Source organism: Macaca nemestrina, chromosome 7 (assembly GCF_043159975.1).
Source record: "Macaca nemestrina isolate mMacNem1 chromosome 7, mMacNem.hap1, whole genome shotgun sequence".
NCBI lineage: Eukaryota > Metazoa > Chordata > Mammalia > Primates > Cercopithecidae > Macaca > Macaca nemestrina.
Window position 1 is genome coordinate 52,188,699 of NC_092131.1, and position 22,596 is coordinate 52,211,294.

The 22,596-nt window shown below is 39.5% G+C and overlaps 1 protein-coding gene across 1 annotated transcript; it reads left to right on the forward strand.

Annotated features, from left to right (window-relative positions):
• Positions 1-13,111: 13,111 nt before the first annotated feature.
• Positions 13,112-13,461, forward strand: LOC112425182 (small ribosomal subunit protein eS27-like). Its single transcript, XM_024790242.2, has one exon. It carries the CDS (start codon positions 13,128-13,130, stop codon positions 13,380-13,382), a length of 255 nt encoding a protein of 84 aa, XP_024646010.2. The 5' UTR covers positions 13,112-13,127; the 3' UTR covers positions 13,383-13,461.
• The last annotated feature ends 9,135 nt before the right edge of the window (positions 13,462-22,596 follow it).

Genomic DNA, 22,596 nt, shown 5'->3' on the forward strand with positions numbered 1-22,596 from the left:
AGGCACAGAGTGGCAAGCTGATTAAAGAAGCAAGATCCAGTGGCATGCTGTCTTCAAGACACCCATCTCACATGCAGTGACACCCATTGGCTCAAAATAAAGAGATGGAGAAAAACCTACCAAGCAAATGGAAAACAGAAAATAGCAAGGGTTGCAATCCTAATTTCAAACAAAATAGAATTTAAGCCAACAAAAATGATCAAAAAAGACAAAGAAGGAAATTACATAATGGTAAAGGGTTCAATTCAACAAGAAAAACTACTATCCTAAGTATATATGTACCCAACACAGGAGCACCCAGATTCATAAAGCAAGTTCTTAGAGACCTATGAAGAGACTTAGATTCCCACACAATAATGGTGGGAGACTTCAACACCCCACTGACAGGATTAGACAGATCCTCAAGGCAGAAAATTAACAAAGATATTCAGAACCTGAACTCAACACTTAACTAAATGGACCTAGTAGATATCTACAGAACTCTCCACCTAGAAACAAGAGAATATACATTCTTCTCATTGCCACATGGCGTATACTCTAAAATTGACCACACAATCAGACATAAAATAGTTCTTAGCAATTAAAAAAAAAATCATACCAACTACACTCTCAGAGCAGAATGCAATAAAAAGTAGAAAACAATACTTAGAAAATTGCTCACAGCCATATAATTACATGGAAATTAAACAACTTTCTCCTGAATGACTTTTGGGTAAATAATAAAATTAGAGAAGAAATAAAGAAGTCCTTCAAAACTAGTGAGATCAAAGATACAATATACCAGAATCTCTGGTACACAGCTAAGGCAGTGTTAAGAGGAAAAGTTATAGCACTAAACACCCACATCAAAAAGTTAGCAAGATCTCAAATTAACAACCTAAAGTCACAGCTAGAAGAACTAGAGAAGCAAGAGCAAACCAATACCAAAGCTAGCAGAAGACAAGAAATAACCGAAACCAGAGCTGAATTGAAGGAAATTGAGATATGAAAAACCATATGAAAGATAAATGAATCCAGGAGTTGGTTCTTTGAAAAAAATAATAAAATAGACTGCTAGACTAATAAAGAAAAAAAGAGAAAATCCAAATAAACACAATTACAAATGACAAAGCGGACATTACCACTGACCTCACAGAAATACAAAAAATATCAAAGACCCTGTGAATACCTCTATGCACAAAATTAGAAAATCTAGAAGAAAAGGAAAAATTTCTGGACACATACATCCTACCAAGACTAAACCAGGAAGAAACTGAATCCCTGAACATACCAATAATGAGCTCTGAAACTGAATCAGTAATAAAGAGCCTGCCAACCAAAAAAAAAAAACAGCCCAAGACCAGATGGATTCACAGCCAAATTCTAGGAAGGAGATGTATTAAGAAGAGCTGTTACCATTCCTACTGAAACTATTCCAAAAAAATGTGAGGCTAGCATGTTCCTGACACCAAAATCTGGCAGAGAGACAACAAAATAAAGAAAACTTCAGGTGAATATCCTTGATGAACATAGATGAAAAAATCCTCAACAAAATACTAGCAATATGGATCCAGTGGCACATCAAAAAGCTAATCCACCACAATCAAGTAACCTTTAGTCCTGGGATGCAAGGTTAGTTCAACATATGCAAATCAATAAATGTGATTCATCACATGAATGGAGCTAAAGACTAAAACCACATGATTATCTCAATAGATACGGAAAAGTCTTTTGGTAAAATTCAACGTCCCTTAAAGTTTAAATTCCTCAGTAAACTAGGCATTGAAGGAACATACTTTGAAATAATAAGAGCCATCTATGAAAAACCCACAGCCAACATCATACTGAATGGGCAAAAGTTGGAAACATTCCGCCTTGGAAAATGGCACAAGACAAGGATACCCTGTCTCACCACTCCTATTCAACATAGTATTGGAAGTCCTGGCCAAAGCAATAAGGCAAGAGAAAGAAATAAAAGTCATCCAAATGGGAAGACAGGAAGTCAAACTATCCCTGTTTGTAGATGATATGATTCTATATCTAGAAAAATCCCATTGCTTCTGCCCAAGAGCTACTTAAGCTGATAAACAACTTCAGCAAAGTTTAAGGATGCAAAATCAACTTACAAAAATGAGTAGCATTCCTATATGCCAACAACATCCAAGACAAAACGTGAATCCAGAACACAATCCCAGGTTCACAATTGCCACAAAAAGAATAAAATGCCTGGGAATATAGCTACTGGGGGTGAAAGATCTCTACAATGAGAATTACAAATCACTGCTCAAAGAAATCAGAGATGACATAAACAAATGGAAAAATATTCCATGCTCATGGATAGGAAGAATCAATATCATTAAAATGTCCATATTGCCCAGAGCAATTTACAGATTCATTGCTATTCCTATCAAACTACCAATGACTTTCGTCACAGAACTAGAAAAATTTATTTTAAAATTTAGATGGAAACAAAAAGCCCAAATAGCCAAGGCAATCCTGAGCCAAAAGAACAAAGCTGGAGGCATCTTTCTACCCAACTTCAAACTATACTACAGGGCTATAGTAACCAATCAAAACAGTATGGTACTGGTAGAAGAACAGATACATAGACCAATGGAACAGAATAGGGAGCCCAGAAATAATGCTGCACACCTACAACCATCTGATCCTCAGCAAAGCTAACAAAAACAAGCAATAGGAAAAGGACTCTCTATTCAATAAATAGTTCTGAGATACCTGGCTAGCCATGTAGAGAATAGTGAAGCTGGACCCCTTCCTTATACCATATACCATACACAAAAATCAACTCAACATGAATTAAAAACTTAAAGGTAAAACTATAAAAACCCTGGAAGATAACCTAGGAAGTACCATTCTGGACAGAAGAACAGGCAAAGATTTTATGACAAACACACCAAAACCAATTACAATAAAAGCAAAAATTGATAAATGGGATCTAATCAAACTAAATAGCATTTGCATAGCAAAAAAAAATTTAATTAAAAAAATTAAAAATGGTCGAGTAAACAGACAATCTACAGAATGGGAAAAAATATTTCCCTATATATCTGTGCGCCTGACTATACATATGACAAAGTCCTAATATCCAGCATCTATAAGGAACTTAATAAAATTTACAAGCAAAAAACAACCCTACTAAAAAGTGGACAAAGGACTTTAACAGACACTTTTCAAAAGACAACATACACACAGCCAACAAGCATATGAAAAAAATGCTTAATTTCAGTAATCATTAGAGAAATGCAAATCAAAACCACAATGAGATGTCATCTCTCTCCAAGCAGAATGGCTATCATTAAAAAGCCAAAAAATAACAGATGTTAGTGAGGTTGTGGAGAAAAGGGAACATTTATCCACTGTTGGCAGGAGTGTAAATTAGATCATTGTGGAAAGCAGTATGGTGATTCCTCAAAGAACTTGAAATGGAATCACCATTTAGTCCAGCAATCCCATTATTGAGTATATACTGAAAGGAATATAAATCATTCTGCCATAAAGACATGTGCACTCAAACGTTTGCATTCAAATTTGCAGCACTATTCACAATAGCAAAGACATGGAATCAATATAAATGCTCATCAATGACAGACTGGATAAAGAAAATGTCATACATATACACCATGGAACACTATGCAGTCATAAAAAGGAATGAGATCATATCCTTTAAAGGAACATCAATGGAGCTGGAGGCCATTATCCTTAGCAAACTAATGCAGGAACAGAAAACCAAATATCATGCATTCTCACTTGTAAGTGGGAGCTAAATAACGAGAACACATGGACACAAAGAAAGAAACAATAGACACTGTGGCCTACTTGAAGTTAGAGGGTGGGAGGATGAAGAAGAGCATAAGAAATAACTACTAAGTTGTATTAGTCCATTTTCACACTGCTGATAAAAACATACCCAAGACTGTGTAATTATAAAGAAAACAAGGCTTAATGGACTCAAGTTCCACATGGCTGGGGAGACCTTGCAATCATGGCAGAAGGCAAAAGGCATGTCTTACATGGTGGCAGACAAGAGAGAACAACAGAACTTGTGCAGGGAAACTCCCCTTTATAAAACCATCAGATCTTGTGAGACTTATTCACTATCATGAGAACAGCACAGGAAAGACCACCCCCATGACTCAATTATCTCCCACTGGGCCCCTCCCAGAAAACATGGGAATTGTGGAAGCTACCATTCAAGATGAGATTTGGGTGGGGACACACCGAACCATATCCTGAGTACTATGTTTAGTATATGGGTGACAAAATAATTTGTACACCAAACCACTGTGACACAAATTTACCTATATAACAAACCTGCACATGTACCCCTAAGCCTAAAATAAAAGTTAAAGAAAACAAAAGTTAAAGAAAAATTTAAAAAACTAAAATTTTAAAAATACAGTGTCATTTGCAATAGTTCCAAAGAGAAAATATTTAGCTATAAATCTAGCAAAGTATATATAAAGTATGATGAAAGCAAAGCACTAATGAAAGAAATTAAAGAAAATCTAAATAAACAAAGAAACATATAGGGTGTTAAGAACTGAATGTTTCTGTACACACCCACCACAAATTATATGTTGAATCCCTAACCCCTTAAGGGATTCTATTTGTGGAGATGAGGGGCTCTAAGGAAACAAAGTTAAATAAGGTCATAAGAGTGGGGCCTTGATCCAATAGGATTAGTGGATTTATAAGAAGAGACACCAGCAAGCCCACTCTCTCTCTCTCTCCACACATACACAAGAAAGAGATTATATAAGGACCCAATGAGAAAGTGGCCATCTACAACCCAAGGGGAGACCCCTCACCAGACACCAACCCTACTGGCACCTTGATCGTGGACACCTAGTCTCCAGAACTGTAAGAAAATAAATTCCTGCTGTTAAACCACTTGGTCAATGGTATTTTGTAACAGCAGCCCAAGCAGACAAATATACCATGTTTGTGAATTAAAAGAGTCAACAAAGTAAAAAATGATAATTCTATCCAAATTAATCTAGAGATTTAATACCATGTCTATCAAAATCTCAACAGGATTTTTGCATATAAAAGCCAGTTCTCAAATTTATACAGAAAGACAAGCAACTAGAATAGCCAAAACAATTTTTAAAAATAAGAATAAAGAACTACACTCCCTAAATTTAAGATTACTAAAACCTACAGTAATAAAAAAAAAATGATGTTGGTCAAAAATAGATATATAGATCAATGGAACAAAATGGAGGATCCATACATAAGCCATAAAGTATAGCCAATTTTTAACAAAGGTAAAAGTAATTCAATGGAGAAAGGATAGTCTTTTTGACAAGTGGTGTTGGAACATCCTTATGCAAAAATATGAAACCTCAACCTAGGCCTCACGACTTACACAAAAATTAACTCAAAATGTATCATAGGTTAAAAGGTGAAAATAGAAATCTAAAACTTTTAGGAGAAAACTTTTGTGACCTGAGTTAGGCAATGAGTTCCTAGACATGAACCAAACACACAATCCATAGAAAAATTAATAAATCAGACTTTATCAAATTATTACCTTTTGCTCTGTGACAGACACTTTTAGGATACTGAAAAGACTAGCTACAGACTTGGAAAAAATACTGGTAAGTCACATATCTGACAAAAGACTCCTGAATATATAAAGAACTCTCAAAACTCAAAAAAAGGAGAACCCAATTTAAAAATTGGCAAAAGACTTAAACGGATATTCACAGTGGATAACGCCTGTAATCCCAGCACTTTGGGAGGCTGACATGGGCAGATCTCTTGAGTCCAGGAGTTCAAGACCAGCCTGGTCAACATGGTGAAACCTCATCTCTACTAAAAATACAAAAATTAGCCAGGTGTGGTGGCACGCACTGTAATCCCAGCTACTCAGGAGGCTGAAGCATAAAAATTACTTGAACCCCAGAGGCAAAGGTTGCAGTGAGCTGAGATCACACCTCTGTACTCCAGCCTGGGCAACACAGTGAGATTCAAAAAAACAAAAAACAAAATAACCCAAACCCAATGATACATAGATATCAACGAAAAGATGTTCAGTATCATTAGCCATCACAGAAATGCTAATTAAAACCACAATTAGATATCACTACATGCATATTAGGATGAATAAAATTGAAAATAGTGACCATATTTATAAAGGTAAATATAAATATAATCCCTCCCAAAGTGCTGGGATGACAGGCATTATCCACTGTGCCTGGCCTGTATATCATTGTTAGTGAATATCTGTTTAAGTCTTTTGCCAATTTTTAAACTGCGTTCTTAATTTTTTAAGAGTTTTGAGAGTTCTTTATATATTCAAGGGTCTTTTGTCAGATACATGACTTACAAATATTTTTTTTCCAAGTCTGCAGCTAGTCTTTTCAGTGTCTTAAAAGTGTCTGTCACAGAGCAAAAGTTAAGAAGTTGACAAAGTCTGATTTAGTAAGTGCTGCAAGCATGTGGGTCAGCTAAAGCTCTCATACATTGCTGTGAGAATGCCAAACAGTACAGCTTTTATGAAAAGCATTTTGACAGTTTCTTATAAAGTTAAACATACACTTACCATATGATCCAGCAATCCCACTCCTAGATGTTTACCATAGTGAAATGAAATATACATTCACACAAAAACCTATATACAAATGTAAATATCAACTCTAGTCTTAACCACCTAAAACTGGAAACAATCTAACTGTCCCTCATTGGGTAAAGGGATAAACAAACTGTGATGCAGTTATACAATGAAATACTACTTCACAATAAGAAGGAACAGTCTACTGAGGCATGCAGCAAATTGGGTGAATCTTAACGGCATTTATGCTAAGTGAAAGAGGCCAGTATCAAAAGGCTCTCTTCTGTATCATTACATTTATGTAATAACCTCAAAAAGAAAAAAAATTATAATGATGGATCAGTGGTTGCTGGGGTTGGAGTGGTGTGGTGTAGGGTGTGACTAAAAGGGAGTAGCACAACAGTGTCTTTTGGTGGTGCAACTGTTCTGTACCCTAATTGCAGAGGTAGTTTCATAAATTTTTACATGTACTAAAATTTATAGAAAACTATACATACAACAAAGTCCATTTTTTGGTATATTAACTTAAGAAATAATTTTCAAAAAACAGAAGAACATTAAATTGGTAGGATCATTTTGACCAAATTCTTTGAGTCTGAGAATTGTATTAAAAAGATATGCTATTAGCCTCTGAATCAAAATGCAGATTTGAATGCATCATGAAAATGTGGACATGAATTTGACTGAGTTATATTTATAGGCCTCGGGCTAAGATGCAGATCACAATCTTTAGTTGGTGCAGTACTTGTATACCTTAGAGAATTTCTTGGCAGAGATCTAATTTATCATAAGTAAGATTACCAGTCTAGAGACTTTTGCAAGGCTACTCCTTGATAACATGACTGGCCAAATCAAATTGGATCTGATGATCAATATTCTTCATAATAAAGAGACTAAGCCAGTTCGGCTAAAAGAGTCAGTCTCCCTCAATGTACTAAACTGTATTTGCTATGTCTTATTCTCCAAGAACTGCCTGTTTGATAGACATCTATGATACAAATGGTCAGAAACTCCCTGTCCGGATATCAACTAGAGCTCACTGTCTCCATTAGTACTTTTACCATGCCAGAATTTAATTGAACTTGAGAGCTTATGTTTGCCAACCTCTTCTAAATATAGTGCTTACAAACTTTATACAAAGTGGAATACTTGGGCACTTAAAACTTTACTTTTTCTTGTTTGGGAAATCAGTAACAGACATGGGAGAAGAATCCTCAAGCAAAGTAAAAGTAAAATGATGTTGAAGAGGCTCTAGAATAATACCATTTCCAGAGACATTCACTTATTCATTTACTCCTTCATTCATCTATTCAACAAATATTTGCAGAGTACCAACTACGTGGCAGGCATAGTTGTACAAGACAGATAAGACCCCTGCTCATAAAGCTTGTAATCCAATAAAGGAGAAGGACACATAATAAGCAACTAGCTAAACAAATAAGATATTTACATATTATAATAGGCATTAGGAAGAAACAACCAGGTGGGGCAATAAAGGGTAAAATGAGGGAACCACTTTAGAAGGAATGGTCAGAAGAGGTCCTCAACAAACGTAATATCTGGGCTGAGCCCTGACGGATGAGAATAAGATGGCTGTGTGAAAATGAATGAATTGGATATGGACACGGTGAATGAGAATGCCTTAAGGCAACGGTGCATTTGAGTAACAGAAAGGCCAGTGTGGTTAGGAAGCAGTGAATGAGAGGGAAGCATGATATAATATATGTCTGAGAAGTGCAGCAGACAAATCAGACATAACTTATAGGTCAAGGTTGAGTTCAAAATTTATTGTAAGAGAAATAGGGAGTTATTAAAGACTTTTAAGCAGGAGAGCGACATATCTAGTTTGTTATTTGAAAAAACCACATGTAATCCCAGTACTTTGGGAGTCTGAGGGAGGAGGATCACTTGAGCCCAGGAGTTTGAGAACAGCCTGGGCAACATGGCAAGAACCCATTTCTACAAAAAATAAAAAATATTCTGGGTATGGTGGCACGCGTCTGTAGTCTTGACAACTTGAGAGGCTGAGGTGGAAGGTTTGCTTGAGCCTAGGAGGTGGAGCCTGCAGTGAGCCATTATCCTGCCACTGCACTTCAGCCTGGGCAACAGAGCAAGACTCTGCGTCAAACGAAAAAGAAAAAAATAAAACTAAACTAATTTTGTTAAACAGAGCATGGGTTGAAAGGGAGCAAGACTAAACACAATAATGCCAGTTGCACCTACGTGGCAGTGTTGAAGATGGGGAGAACTAGACAGATTTTAAATCTATTTTTGAGGTAGAACCAACAAGAATTCTGATGGAATGAATGTGGGAAGGGTTGAAGGAATGGGAAAAGTCAAGTATAATGTTTAGAATTTTGGCCTGAGCAACTGAGAGTTTGGTAATGCCATTTATTTGGAAAGGTTAATACTCAGGAAGACTAAGTTTGTGAGAGAAAGAAACCCCTCCATTTGTAACACATTAAATTTCAGAAGTCATGTGGACATTCAAATGAGAAATATTGATAGCAGACTGGATAGGTAAGAAGCTAAGTGGGGTAGGTCCAAGTTAGACTTAACCAGATTTTACACTAAAACCTTGGGGGGAGAGAGTGTATGGAAAAGGAAAAGAGCTCAAGATTGAATTCCAAGATATGACAACATTTGGAAATTAGGTAGAGAAGGAAAAACCAGCAAGAGAGGCTGAAAAGGAGCAGTTGCTATATTAATTTGTTCTCACATTGCTATAAGGAAATACCTGAGACTGGGTAATTTATAAAGGAAAGAGGTTTAATTGACTCACAGTTCCACATGACTGGGAAGGCCTTGGGAAACTTACAATAATGGTGGAAGGGGAAGAAAGGTACCTTCTTCACAGGACAGCAGGAAGGAGAAGTGCAAGCAGGGGAAATGCCAGATGCTTATAAAACCATCGGATCTTGTGAGACTCACTCACTGTCACAAGAACAGCATGAGGGGAACTGTACCCATGATCCAATTACCTTCACCCTTGGTCCTGCCCTTGATACATAGGGATTATGGGGACTACAATTCAAGATGAGATTTTGGGTGGAGACAGAACCAAACCATATCCATTGATGATATCAGTGGAAAACCAGCAGAGTTCAGTGTTTTTTGGAAGCCAAGAGATGAAAGTGATAGTAAATGGAGGAAAAGGTCAACCAGCCAACAACTGGAGTGGCTGATGCTGCTTAAAGGTCAAATCTAATGAGGCCAGATAACAGCTGTTTAGATGGACAGCATGGAAGCCATTGGTACCTACCGTTACGGAGAATGGTTTCAGTGGACAGGAAAACCATTTAAGTGGGAGTGCTGGGTAGAAACTTGACTGAAGTTAAAGTATGAATGAGAGATAAAGAAATGGAGGCAGTGAGTATAGATAATGCATTCCAAAAGTTTCTCTATTTAGGGGAGCTGAGAAGTGGAGTCAAGAGAAAGTTTTTTAACATGGGAGATCTTAGAGCGTATTTGTATGCTGTTGGAAATCACCAGCTCAGAAGGAGAAACTGGTGATGTAGGAGAGAATGGATATAAAAGTAGCATCAAGGCCCTGGAGAAAGATGTGATCTTTGACAGCAGGTAGAGAAGGTGAATATACATGTGTAGTTAATTCTGTCCAGGAAATAATTAGGTTACCATGCCTACAACATGACTCACCAGATTAAAGACTGTGTGAAGATCCAGCCCAGAGACATTCAGCTATATCTGTCCTATTACTCCCTTGCCATCATGCTGTCATGAGGGCAGTGGGCCAACAAGCCCAGCATGCCTCCAAAGGGAACTGGTTGAGGAGCGGAACCACGTCGAAGAAAATCTGTAATCATTGCTGCCCCACTGTGTATTTGGTGTCATGCAATTAATGAGTGAATTGATTTTATGTTATTAATAACATAATACTGTCACAGTTATTTCCTCTTGACCTCAAATTGTTCGTGGAACCTTAGAGGAGACCATAGTTTAGCCTGTAGCATACTCAACTAATAAAAGCGACAGCAATACAAGACTGATGAGAGTAAGAACATACTATTTTAAATATGTTGGTGGTGTGGGCTGGCTTGGCTTTGAGGAGTGCTGAGACCACTATGGTGGACAAACTCAAAACTGGGACAGAAATTTCCTCATGCAGACAGGGTCCACATGGTGATGATGAGGGGGGAAAAGGGCTACAGCTTTCTGTGTATCTGGTGTCCTTTAGATAACCAAAGGATTATCCTTTCAGGTTGCAGATTAAATCCAGGCATCACCTACAGTGGACATTCACATTGATAGAAGGCAAAGCTATGCTCAATCACTGGACAGTTCCAACCCTGCAGGATGAAGGCTTCAGTATCCATAGCTGAGGAGGGGCACAGCAGGAAGGAACTGACAGAGGCTAAAAACACAGCGCCAGGACACAGGGCTACAGAAATCAGGGAGAGTGGATACTGGCAATGAATGCAAGCTTCCTGGGCAATCCTGCTGACTCCAGAGATTTCTTTTTGTCCCTCGCCCTCCAGCTTGCAGTTAAGCTCTAATAATAATATGTTTTTACTAAGTGGATTTGGAGTTACTTTATTTGGAGAGCTGGGTGGATTTTTCTACCAAATCGAAAGTAAGCATTCTTATTTTATCATAAAAAATACACACACACATGCATGCACACACACACACACACATACTGGCAACATCCTAGAAATAGACCAGAATATACTCTAACTTAGGGTAAAGGAATAGAGCAGGAATCCATCATACAATCAAATCTTTTGATTCACAAACCCTGTCAAATCTCTTAGAGTCATCAAGACATTTCCCTAATCTTATGAGAATGCCTCCAAAGGCACGCCCGTGATGGCATGCACAAAATTAGGAGTCACAAGCAGTCTGCACAGTTATGAACATAAACATGCAACCCAAGATTAAACACATCCCACATCAGGACAACCCTAAAAACAGCTGGATATCCTCCACTGGCTTCAAAGCTATCAGAGTGTGTACTCCAAGGTACCACACTGCTCATGCTCAGGAAGTTCTGCACGTTCTTAGGGATCTCAGCGTGACATCAAGCTCCATCCCTAACTGAGTAGGGCGAAGAACAACTCTTCCAGTTTGCAGAAGCTGCTAGACTGGAACATGCAGATCTCACATGTTCCTTCTTGAAGAAGGAGCTCCCAACTCTCAATTCCCAGTAGAGTTATTTCTCATATTGCATTTGAGGTTGGTTGACTTATCGTTCTTTCTTGATAACTGCATGTATTTGAAAATGACGTCCCAAAAACTTTTTTCCGCTCCCTGGCAATCTCTCGATGGTTACTCCTCTCCAAGAGTATTTGTCCATTTCTCTCTCACACAAACTGACACTCTACTGGGAGACATAGAGAAACTGTCTTCTCATGGCCATATCATAAGCTTATCACATAGGTCACATTTGTGCCCTTAAATAGAGTTTTCCCAATTTCATTCATCATTTTAGCGTGTGAGGGGTAACTTGTCCAACTTTCCCTGGACTTTTGATGCAGCTGAAAGATGTGACAGTGGGAAATGAGTAGCAGAGAAAACTTTGAGAAACATAGTTCATCTACATAGATACTGTTTATTGACCATAAGAAGACGGAAACAAAGACTGAGACTAGGAGCTGAAGATGGAGACTCACCGACATAGCAATGACTAAAACCTAAGGAGAAACCAGGCACAGTAGTCCCAGCTACTGAAGGGGCTAAGGCAAGATAATCACTTGAGCCCAGGAGTTCGAAGCTACAGTGTACTTATGATCACACCTGTGAATAGCCACTGTACTCCAGCCTGGGCAACATAGCAAGACCCTGTTTTAAAAGGAAAAGAAAAAAGCTCAGAGGGTGGAGTGGAAATCAGGACAGGTGTGCTATGCTGACCATGGTCCTGAGAAATATTTGCCTACTGGGGCCTAGATGCTTCTCCTAATCCTGAGGTATTGGTGACTTTCATACAACTCTCTTTGGGACATCTCAACTAGGTGAGGAAGGAGGTGGTGGTAGGAGAGAAGGCAAGACTGAGAGAGTGAGAGAGATGGACTGTCACTCTTGGAGAGGCACCATTTCCCTGACTCCCAGGGATAAAAGGAAAAGATTTTCTGAACAACATCTTCAATGAGTTATAATTACCAAAAAAGAAACTAACAACGCTTAAAAATCAAATCTTTGAAAGAGGCTAAGAAATTTTGTGCCATAAGATACAGTACTGTATGAGTGAAGACATAAACAAATAACTGTAATCAGGTAATGAGCAGAATATCAACTGGGTAGAATTGAGGTATCATTGTGAGTTGAGTCATAACAACATTCTCCTCTCATTCCTCAACATTATCTCCTTGAGAGACCTCATCCATTCTCATGGCTTCAATATCATCCAATGCTTATGACCTCAACTTTATATTTTTACCTATGATCTCTCCTTTGAGCTCCAGAACTTAGTATCCAACTACCTTACTTTCCATCTCTGCTTGGATGATTCATAGATGGGAATCCCCCTATCAGAATGCCAATGGGAGATACCAATTGGCAGTATAGAAAATAATGCTTCTGCTTTCCGGCGGCGACGACCTACCCACACGAGAACATGCCTCTCGCAAAGGATCTCCTTCATCCCTCCCCAGAAGAGAAGAAGAGGAAACACAAGAAGAAACTCCTGGTGCAGAGCCCCAATTCCTACTTTATGGGTGTGAAATGCCCAGGATGCTATAAAATCACCACGGTCTTTAGCCATGAACAAACAGTAGTTTTGTGTATTGGCTGCTCCACTGTCCTCTGTCAGCCTACAGGAGGAAAAGCAAGGCTTACAGAAGGATGTTCCTTTAGGAGGAAGCAGCACTAAAGGCACTCTGAATCAAGATGAGTGGGAAACCATCTCAATAAACACATTTTGGATAAAAAAATAAAATAAAATAAAATAATGCTTCCATCGGATACTTAAATACAATATCAGAAAGTGGAAACATTCAGGGCAAAGGGAAAAAAAATCCTAATGGGATAGGAAACTTGATCATAAGATGTGGTAGACTTACTATAAGAAGATAGTGAATGATGAGAACAACCTCAAACAGAGGTATTTCCTGCTGATAGAAACTACAAATCAGAGCAGTTCTTTTCTGAATAGCCTGCAGAAGGAATTACTGGCTAGGCATCTGTCTTCTCAGTTATGTCTGCACCAATGAATAGAAACATTGTCATCTAATGATAATAAATAAAATTCTCAATCTGGAAACTCAAAGTCTGAAGGAAACTCACATACACTTTTTTTTGAGACAGGGTCTTGCTCTGTCACCCAGGCTAGAGTGCAGTGGCATGATCTTGGCTCACTGCAAACTCAGCCTCCCAGGTTCCACCGATCCACCCACCTCAGCCCCCCAAGTAGCTGGGACTACAGGTACGCACCACTATGTCCGGCTACTTTTTGTATTTTCTGTAGGAGTAGGATTTCACTATGTTCACCACGCTGGGATACTTATAAATCAAGAAAAGCGAGATGAAGTCATCGGGGTCGAGAGCCCCCACATTCCAGAATCAAGGCTTGAAGGATGATGTCTTAGAGAAAGTAAAAATGTTACTTTACATAGTGTGTAATAAACTTATGGAATTCTTAGTTCTAGAAGTAACAGAGGCCAAAAACATAAATCAGGTTGAGAATTATTTGGATCCTTCCTTTGGTGGAGGCACCCTAGCAGATTAGCAAGGGAGTTTTATTTTGGGGGAATATAACTAATTTTGTAAGGCTGAAGCTCTGGAGAGATTTGTAAATGCCATCTTGGTGTCCCTTCTGTTTAAATTCACTTCGCAAAGAATCCAGGACCCCTCAAACCGCAGATCAATGTAGAAGTGAAACAAGACTGCTTAGAGATTACAGAAGATGGAGCTGATAGAGACCTGAATGTCAACATCTGGGACTAAAACCAGAACCAAGATAACCTGAACACCACGGATGCAGTCATAGAATGACATTTAGTGGCAAAAAGTTAGAACGAGCAAATTCAGAAGAGAGGAAGGAGATAGAGACTGGAGCGACGTCATCTTGGGGGCAAAGACTTGAGCATGGGTGAGGAGCAGGCTGTTACAGGCACAAAGGCATTGTACATCCCTTAGAAATAAGCCTGCCAATGGACCAGTGACCATTTCATGTACCTTTTGGACTTTGCAACAAAAAATACAACACGCACTCACATTATAATGGCATCTAGGAATATGCTCTCATACAAAAAGTGGGGCATGAGAGGATACACACATTCCATAAAGTTTTTATTAGTGCCAAAAGCCAAGAAAGGAAGAGGGAAAGCATCCTTTGAACCAAGCACTGCACAGTTTTTCCCAATATGTCATGCACATGAGAATTTAATGAGTCACAAATTCCAGTGGGTATTTTTCCCTCAATTTTCCAGTTTGTTCTATTTTGCAAATATTTGTACTCAAATGATAATGTGACTTTTGTCATACAGCCACACTGACTCCCTCATGAAGAGCTTTATTTAGAGTCAGAAGACATCTGCTAAATTGAGATTTACAAAGAACTTATTAAACACAAACATAAATAGATGGGCTCTGAATATTATATTCAGAGCATTCACTTCCTTATGTACTTGCAAATTATACACCAGCATGCAAAGCATCTCAAAAGAGCAATGCATAAAATCCCCATAGAATCTCTTTCTTCTGAGCACCTTGGAGATGTTCTTTCATCCAAAGCCATTAATTAGGAAGGTTAAACACTGCCTTCCTAGTTTGAAGCCTTTGTCTCTACAGGCTATTGATGCAGAACGTGGGAAAAGACTAAGTAAGTACTTTTGAGGATTATGACAATTGATGATTGACATCAAGGATCCATAATAGAGACACAGATTTCAATCAAGTCTGGCAGTGGACGGGACATGCTACAGTACACGCCAAAATCCTTGAGAACATCATATTCCTGGGGAGCAGACTGTTTTATGATTTTCAGGCTCATAAGTGAGACAGAATTGGACTCATTGCTTCACTTGTGAAACCGTTACTTGGCACTGTCACAGTGACAAACCAATGGCCTAAAATGCAATTAGTTATTATGCATCCTTGTTAAGCAACAGCCTGGTTGCCACTGGCACTACATGTGAGCTGCAGTTAATGTGGCATGCCTAGCTAACAGGCAGGTCCCAGTTTGAATGAGATAAGGAACTCACTTCAAACAAGGCATTTCTTTACAGACTCCAGAAACTATTTTTTAAAAAAACACACTTTCTGCCAAATTAAAGAGAAGTTTTACAACATAATACAAATGCAGTGTTGAAGAAGTTCTGGGATCCCTCCGGAATTGTGCAATATTTTAGTAATATTTATCATTTATGTCCTGTAGTTAGGAAGATAAAGAGGGTCAGAAAAGCACAGCATATAAATTAGTTTCTGTGGCCTTTGATAAAAAATCTGTTTGCATTACATGATTTTAGTGGCTCTTGAATTGTGATTGAGGACATTATTGTCTCTCCAAGACTGACCACATCTCCTTAGGGAGTAAAGCCATTATATGGAAAACCTTGTACCCCTTGCCCTTCCCTTATAAATTTAAATCCTACTAAGAGGAAAAACATCAGTTTTACCATCTATCTGCAAATGCATGACCAATACCATGATAATGACAATGACCAAGTCCTCATTGCTCAACAAGATTGCTCTAGCAATTCAGAGCAGCCAGAGTCTCAAACCCACATGAAAGAAGGGTCCAGTGATCCGACTCCTACCTCTCCCAGCTGGTGTCCAATCACCCACAGTAAAAGCTTAGTAATTTCCCAAATGTGCAGCAATGGAACACAGATTTCCTCCCAAAAGAAATGCCTCTGAGATAGTGGGTCCTAATTACTGGAAGCTTTGGTTGTCAGTGTGGGATGTTCATGTTTGCGGCCTCTGGCAAATTTAGTGTATGAACAGCCCTAATTAATGGCCTCCCTAAATTCAGGCTTTTCATCCCGTAACTATGCAGGCCCCACCCACTCTGACTCTGGGCTGGGCCTTGTGACTTCCTTTGGCCAATGGGACACTAGCAAATCTGACACATAAAAAGCTCTTCAAAATGTGTGAGTCTTCCTATTTCTTCCATTGTTTCTCTGTGACTGTCACGAGAACCCAGGCAAGCTAGTCTGCCAGAGGGATGTGTGGGCATGAGACATGGGCATGTGGCAGGTCCATGGAGGAGATCAAAGCAATCCTAGCTATGGTCCTCAATGAGGCAGCCTTTGATATGGGCATAAGGCAGGGAAATACTAGGTAGAAAAGGGTGGGGTCCCTGGAAAACCTGGATCCTCAGCCCTAAATGAGAACTGTTTTCCCATCAGAATGTTGCTTTTCCAAAACCACCCTGTACTCACAAAAACCCCAAGTTCCACTAGCAGGAGAGCAGAGCAGGGCAGCAGAGAAGGAGAGAAGAAAAGCAGCAGCTGGATGTCAGATAAAAGCAGCTTGACTTCAGAGGAATGGCTTGACAGTGGGATTTTGGGGAAGAGTTCAGCCAAGGACAGCAGAACTCCAGGGGAAGATTATCTTCCCACGCCATCCCCCTTCCAGCTCCCCTTCCACTGCTCAATAAAATCCTCTGCATACACCACCCTTCAATTCATTCGTGTGACCTGATTCTTCCTGGACACTGGACAAGAACTCAGGTACCAAGAGGGCAGGGTGTAAAAGGCGGGCACCCTGACCCTCCACTCAGTTGGTTAACACTTAGCCATTTGTGGATAGCAAATGCTAAAACAACACTGATTGTAACACACGCCCTCTGAAGCTCCAGAGGTCACAGACACCCCCCTCCCAGACAGCAGAGCTAAAAGAGCATTGTAACACACTTTGATGCTGCCACAGGACCCACACAGAGCCTGCTTCCACCCGAGAGGAGCGACCAGCCAGTTCCAGCATTCATTTGCCCCAGCTCCTGCACCTACTCACCTGTGTGTTCCGCCCCCTGTCATGAGGGGTTCAGAGCTGCAGGCTGAGTGAACAAATCACCCCTTCACAAGTCCTGCAAAGGGGTCAAGGGAAATACCTGTCTCACCTTCATCTGACCCACGAGCTGAACAGATGCATAAATGAGCCCAGCTGGGACATGCCAAGACTGGTCAGATGAGTAGAGCTGGCTGGTGAACCCATGGACCCATGGGAAATCATACATGGCTACTGTTTCGGTTTTTGTTGTTGTTGTTTTGTTTTGTTTTGAGACAGAGTCTCGCTCTGTCACCCAAGCTGGAGTGCAGTGGCATGATCTCGGCTCACTGCAAGCTCCACCTCCTGAACATTCTCCTGCCTCAGCCTCCAGAGTAGCTGGGACTACAGGTGCCCACCACCATACCCGGCTAATTTTTTGTATTTTTACTACAGACAGGGTTTCACTGCATTAGCCAGAATGGTCTCGATCTCCTGACCTCGTGATCTGCCCACCTCGGCCTCCCAAAGTGCTGGGATTACAGGTGTGAGCTACCACACCCAGCCCTTACATGGCTATTGTTTTAAACCACAATGTTGGGTTGGTTTGTTACACATTATGTTGGTAACTGGATATAGAGTCAGAGCTGACTTTTTTAGGGCAAGAGAGGAGAGCTTTTGTGCTACCACCAGTAATCAAGCATCACAATTCTTCCTCAAGCAGCCACTTCTTAAAATAAATGAACAAAAATGTAAATAATTGGTTTGAAAGAACACTGAATTTTAATTTTTAGTCTGTCTTAAGCACTCACAGTTTTGGGAGGCATCACAGACAAGAGGTGAAGTAAGAGCTCAGGAACTGAGTGCTTGTGAACAGGTCTGGATGGATGGGACTCAAGAGCTTAAGATATGGAAGCTTCATAAAGATGAGTACTCAGCTATTTACAGGCCCTGAGTCTCAGGAGGATGTTGGCAAACTTACAGGGACAGGCTTTATTTTGTCACCATCTTCCTTGAAAGAAACTTTAAAGAATCTCAGAAGGATTCTACAGGTCAGCTGTCTGTGTACTCTTGATACTTGATCATTGAGTTGTCAACCTGCCCGGTTTGTTATAAACTGAACAAATGACAGTTTGGGAGTGGTGTTAAATGACTGAGGATCGCTGAAGACATTTAGACAGGTGTTAGAATTAGAAAAGGCCTCAGCGAGTTCAGGCTTCCTGCCTGGAAACTCCTCCTTTGGCTCTGCCAGCAAGGAACACCAAACAGTACACAGCTTTAGATGTCTCTGAAGTTCCTTGATTTACAAGTGAAGTTCAGATCCTGAAGAAAACATAAACTAGGTTTAATTAAACAAGATTTTACAAAATCTCAAATCAAAACATCAAATAAAAATGCATTAAGGATCTGGTTTTGTGCCCTCTGCTGGACATGGTTTTACAAAATAAAAAAAGGAGGACACGGTCCCTTACCTTTAAGATTCTTACAATTTGTTAAAATTAGATAAACATACCTGAAATACTAGCAGACCAATAAGATCTATACAGTTGTGGTAATCATTCATATGTTCATATTCAGATTCTCTTCTATCCACATATAAGAAAAAATTGTACTTCACCCACCCGGAAGTAAGATATGGTCATGGGACTTGTTTTGGACAAGAAAATAAGAAGTGATGGTTGTCATTTTTCAGGTAAAATATTTAACCACTTAGTTAAACCCAACTCCAACCTCCTTTCCTAGTGGCAGTGATCATGGAAACACATGTCAAGACAGAGCCTCTGTCAGCCAGGACCCTGCTAAATGACTACAAGAAACAGAAGCCACCTGTTGACCTACATGGCAGATGTAGTATAAACGAGAAATACATCTTGTTATGTAAAACCACAGAAATTTGGAGGTTGTTTGTTTCCCCAGTGTAACCTAACCTGTTGCGACTGAGATAACAATCAACTTCTCAAATATTGTCACCTTAACTATGAGCATAAAAAGGGGATAGGGGAGAAATCATTGTGGGCTACAGTAGTCTGAAGGCATAGTTAGGTCATAAAAGATAATACAAGGGATATAAAGGAGTAAGAAGAGAATTAGAGGCAGAAAAACCCACAAAGGCATAAAAACAAGAATGTATTTCTGCCTTTATTACAGGCTCAACATAATATAATCACTAGTGTATTTGGTGGGCTCCTTGCTTCAAAAGACCTGGGCTTGCCACCTTGGTCCCCACAGGGCTGGCTATGATGGGTACTCAGGGTATATTTGTTGAATGAACCAGCAGAGTATATTGGGGACAATGGGATGACCAAGCTGAGTCAATCAAAAGGTAAACGAATATTCTATCTGATTGGCAAAAGGCACCACTTTAAATACCAGGGACAATACATGTACAGCAAGAGTGTCAATTTCAAGAAAACCTTCTTTTTGGAAAGACCTCAGTTCCCTCATCTATAAAATGAGGGTTCAAGACCAAATGACACCAAAGGTTTGCTCCAGTCCTCATAGCTAGGATGCTATTATTGTTTTTTGATCCAAGAACTGAATTGCTTTCTCCACTTAAACTTTAATCACTTCTATGATCTAACCATGTCATTGGATTTTTCATAACATTATTGTTCTTTCAAAAGCTTCAGGGTCTTATAAAATTCTATGCCAGCATTTAAGCCAGGGGTTATTCAAAGTGGAAAACATTGGTTTCTAAAGAAATATTCAGATTGTGATCAGTTCAAACCAGGCCCAAATTTCTTCAATACATGTGTAATATACAATTTCATTTTTGCTCAAGAACTTTATTCTAAGTGAAGTTTTTGAGGTGTCATGAGAAAGCGGGGGGAAGGAAGTAGAGAATAATCTCTATGTGGTAGTGGATGCAAATAATTAGCTCCATCTAAAATTTTTATAACTATGATTTATTCATGTATAACTTAGGTATTAAAAAATAAAAAATAGACCAGGCATGGTGGTTCATGCCTGTAATCCCAGCACTTCGGGGTGCCAAGGTGGGAGCATCACTTGAGCCCAGGCATTCAAAACCAGCCTGAGCAACATAGTGAGACCCCATCTCTTAAAAAAAAAAAAAAAAAAAAAAAATTGCCAGGTGTGGTGGCATACCTGTGGTCCCAGCTATTGGGGAGGCTGAGGTAGGAGTATTGCTTGACCCCAGAAGGTCAAGGCTGCAGTAAGTTATGTTCATGCCACTGCACTTCAGCCTGGGTGATAGAGCAAGATGCTCTCTCAAAAATAAAAATAAAAATATATATATGTGTGTGTGTGTGTGTATATATGTGTGTATGTATATATATATATATATACACATACACACACACTTTTTTCTCTAAAATTTTCCAAAATTGTATTTCAGAAATCCCTCTTCTATCTTTTTTTTCGTTTTGTAAATATATTTGGATTTCACTGCTGGTTTCTGATTTGCTTCATTGCGTGACCCCTACCACACCTCACACCATTTTAAAAAATACATACGCAGACTGAAATCAAGAGCACTTTAACACCTACTCACATTTTAGCACACCAAAGGCAGGGGCCAGGGCCCTGAGGAGTGCCAGCCCTTGGGCCAACTGCTAAGTGCTTTCAGGCAAGAGTAGGCCCGGGGGGTTGAGACACATCCTCCATTCAACACTCCAGCCCCAGGGGTGTCATCCTGCTCCAGGCTGCCAGCCCTTCCAACGGAACTGTCTAAACTGTCTTTGACTAGGCCTGGGACAGCCTTCGTCCTAGGTAATCTAATAAAGCTATTAAGCAATAATGATAGAGACCATGCTTATTAGAAGATAATTGCACACTAAGGATGATATTAGCAGCAAGGCCCACCCAGAGGGCCTTCAATCTCCCAGGAAGGAGATTAACTCATGATAAAATACACTCATTGGGGCCTTCCTTGCTTTTGAAATTTAAAAAATAATAATATTCTTTATTTTGGAGAAAGATGATAAGAGAGGGAGAGGGAAGAGGGAAAGAGGGAAGAGGGAAAATGATATCATTTTGAACAATGATATCAGATGTGATGCACTCAGATTAATGAGTTCGCCAGACTGTTCCACTGCCAGTCAGTGCCTCATTAATCCAACTAGTTTTCTAATAAAAGCAGAAGATATTCAAGACAAGTTTCTCCTGTTGTGGAAAAAAAATACATATATGTATTCCAAAAGCAAATCTTAGGGAGGTTCAATGAGGGAATGAGGAAGGCAGGGTATTCACCTAGTCTAATTACATGTGGTCAGTTTGAATGTTTTTCTTTTTATTTGTACTTTAAGACTATTTGGGAAAAACATGACATAGATTTTTCTCTCTGGTTTCAACAAGCGTATTGACTCATCTGTGCCAGTGCACATCAAAGTGTATGCTGTCAGCCTCCTAGCGGGTATGCGGGGGGTGTGTGTGTGTGTGTGTGTGTTATACCCACCCAGGGCTGGATCAGTATTTCTGATACAGCTGTCCTCACTTCCAGGGAGGCAAATCAGATATGATGTGATGATAGAAATGTGGCCAATACACAAGGTCCCAGATACTTTCTCCCACAGGAAGCCTAAGATTCTCCACAATGGCATAGCTGCACAATGGCTGCAAATATAACACATTTTACCATACGTGCACATACAAAATCAAGGAGTTCTAGGCACATAAAACAAAGAATTCATCTGGGAACACCCCCAGGAAGGAATTTCCCCCATTTCCCTTTTCCCCTTCATCTTGATACCACATTGGAGCCCATGTGATATGAGGGTTTACTTTTGCAGGTGTACATCCTTAACAATTACCACCAAATGTCTCTCAGATCTTCGACTCCTCTCTACCTCTGTAGCCACCACCCTAGTTCAAACTATTATAATTTCACACTTGGGTCATTGCAATAAACTTGCAACCTGCCCCTTCTAATCCATTCTCCACATTGCATTCAGAAAAATCCAGTTTTCTTTTTGAGGTAAAATTCACATAACATAAAATTAAGCATTTCAAAATTTACAATACATTGGTATTTAGTACATTCACAATGTTGTGTATGCCTATGCCAACTTCCAAAATCTTTGAATCACCCCAAAAGAAAATTCATTAGGCAAGCACTCCCATCCCACCCCCAACCCATAGCAACCACCAATCTGATTTACTTATTCTGGATGTTTCACGTAAATGAAACATGAGAT

Coding starts and splice junctions, on each gene's coding strand:
- LOC112425182 (XM_024790242.2), top strand. CDS start 13,128: ATGCCTCTCGCAAAGGATCTCCTTCATCCCTCCCCAGAAGAGAAGAAG.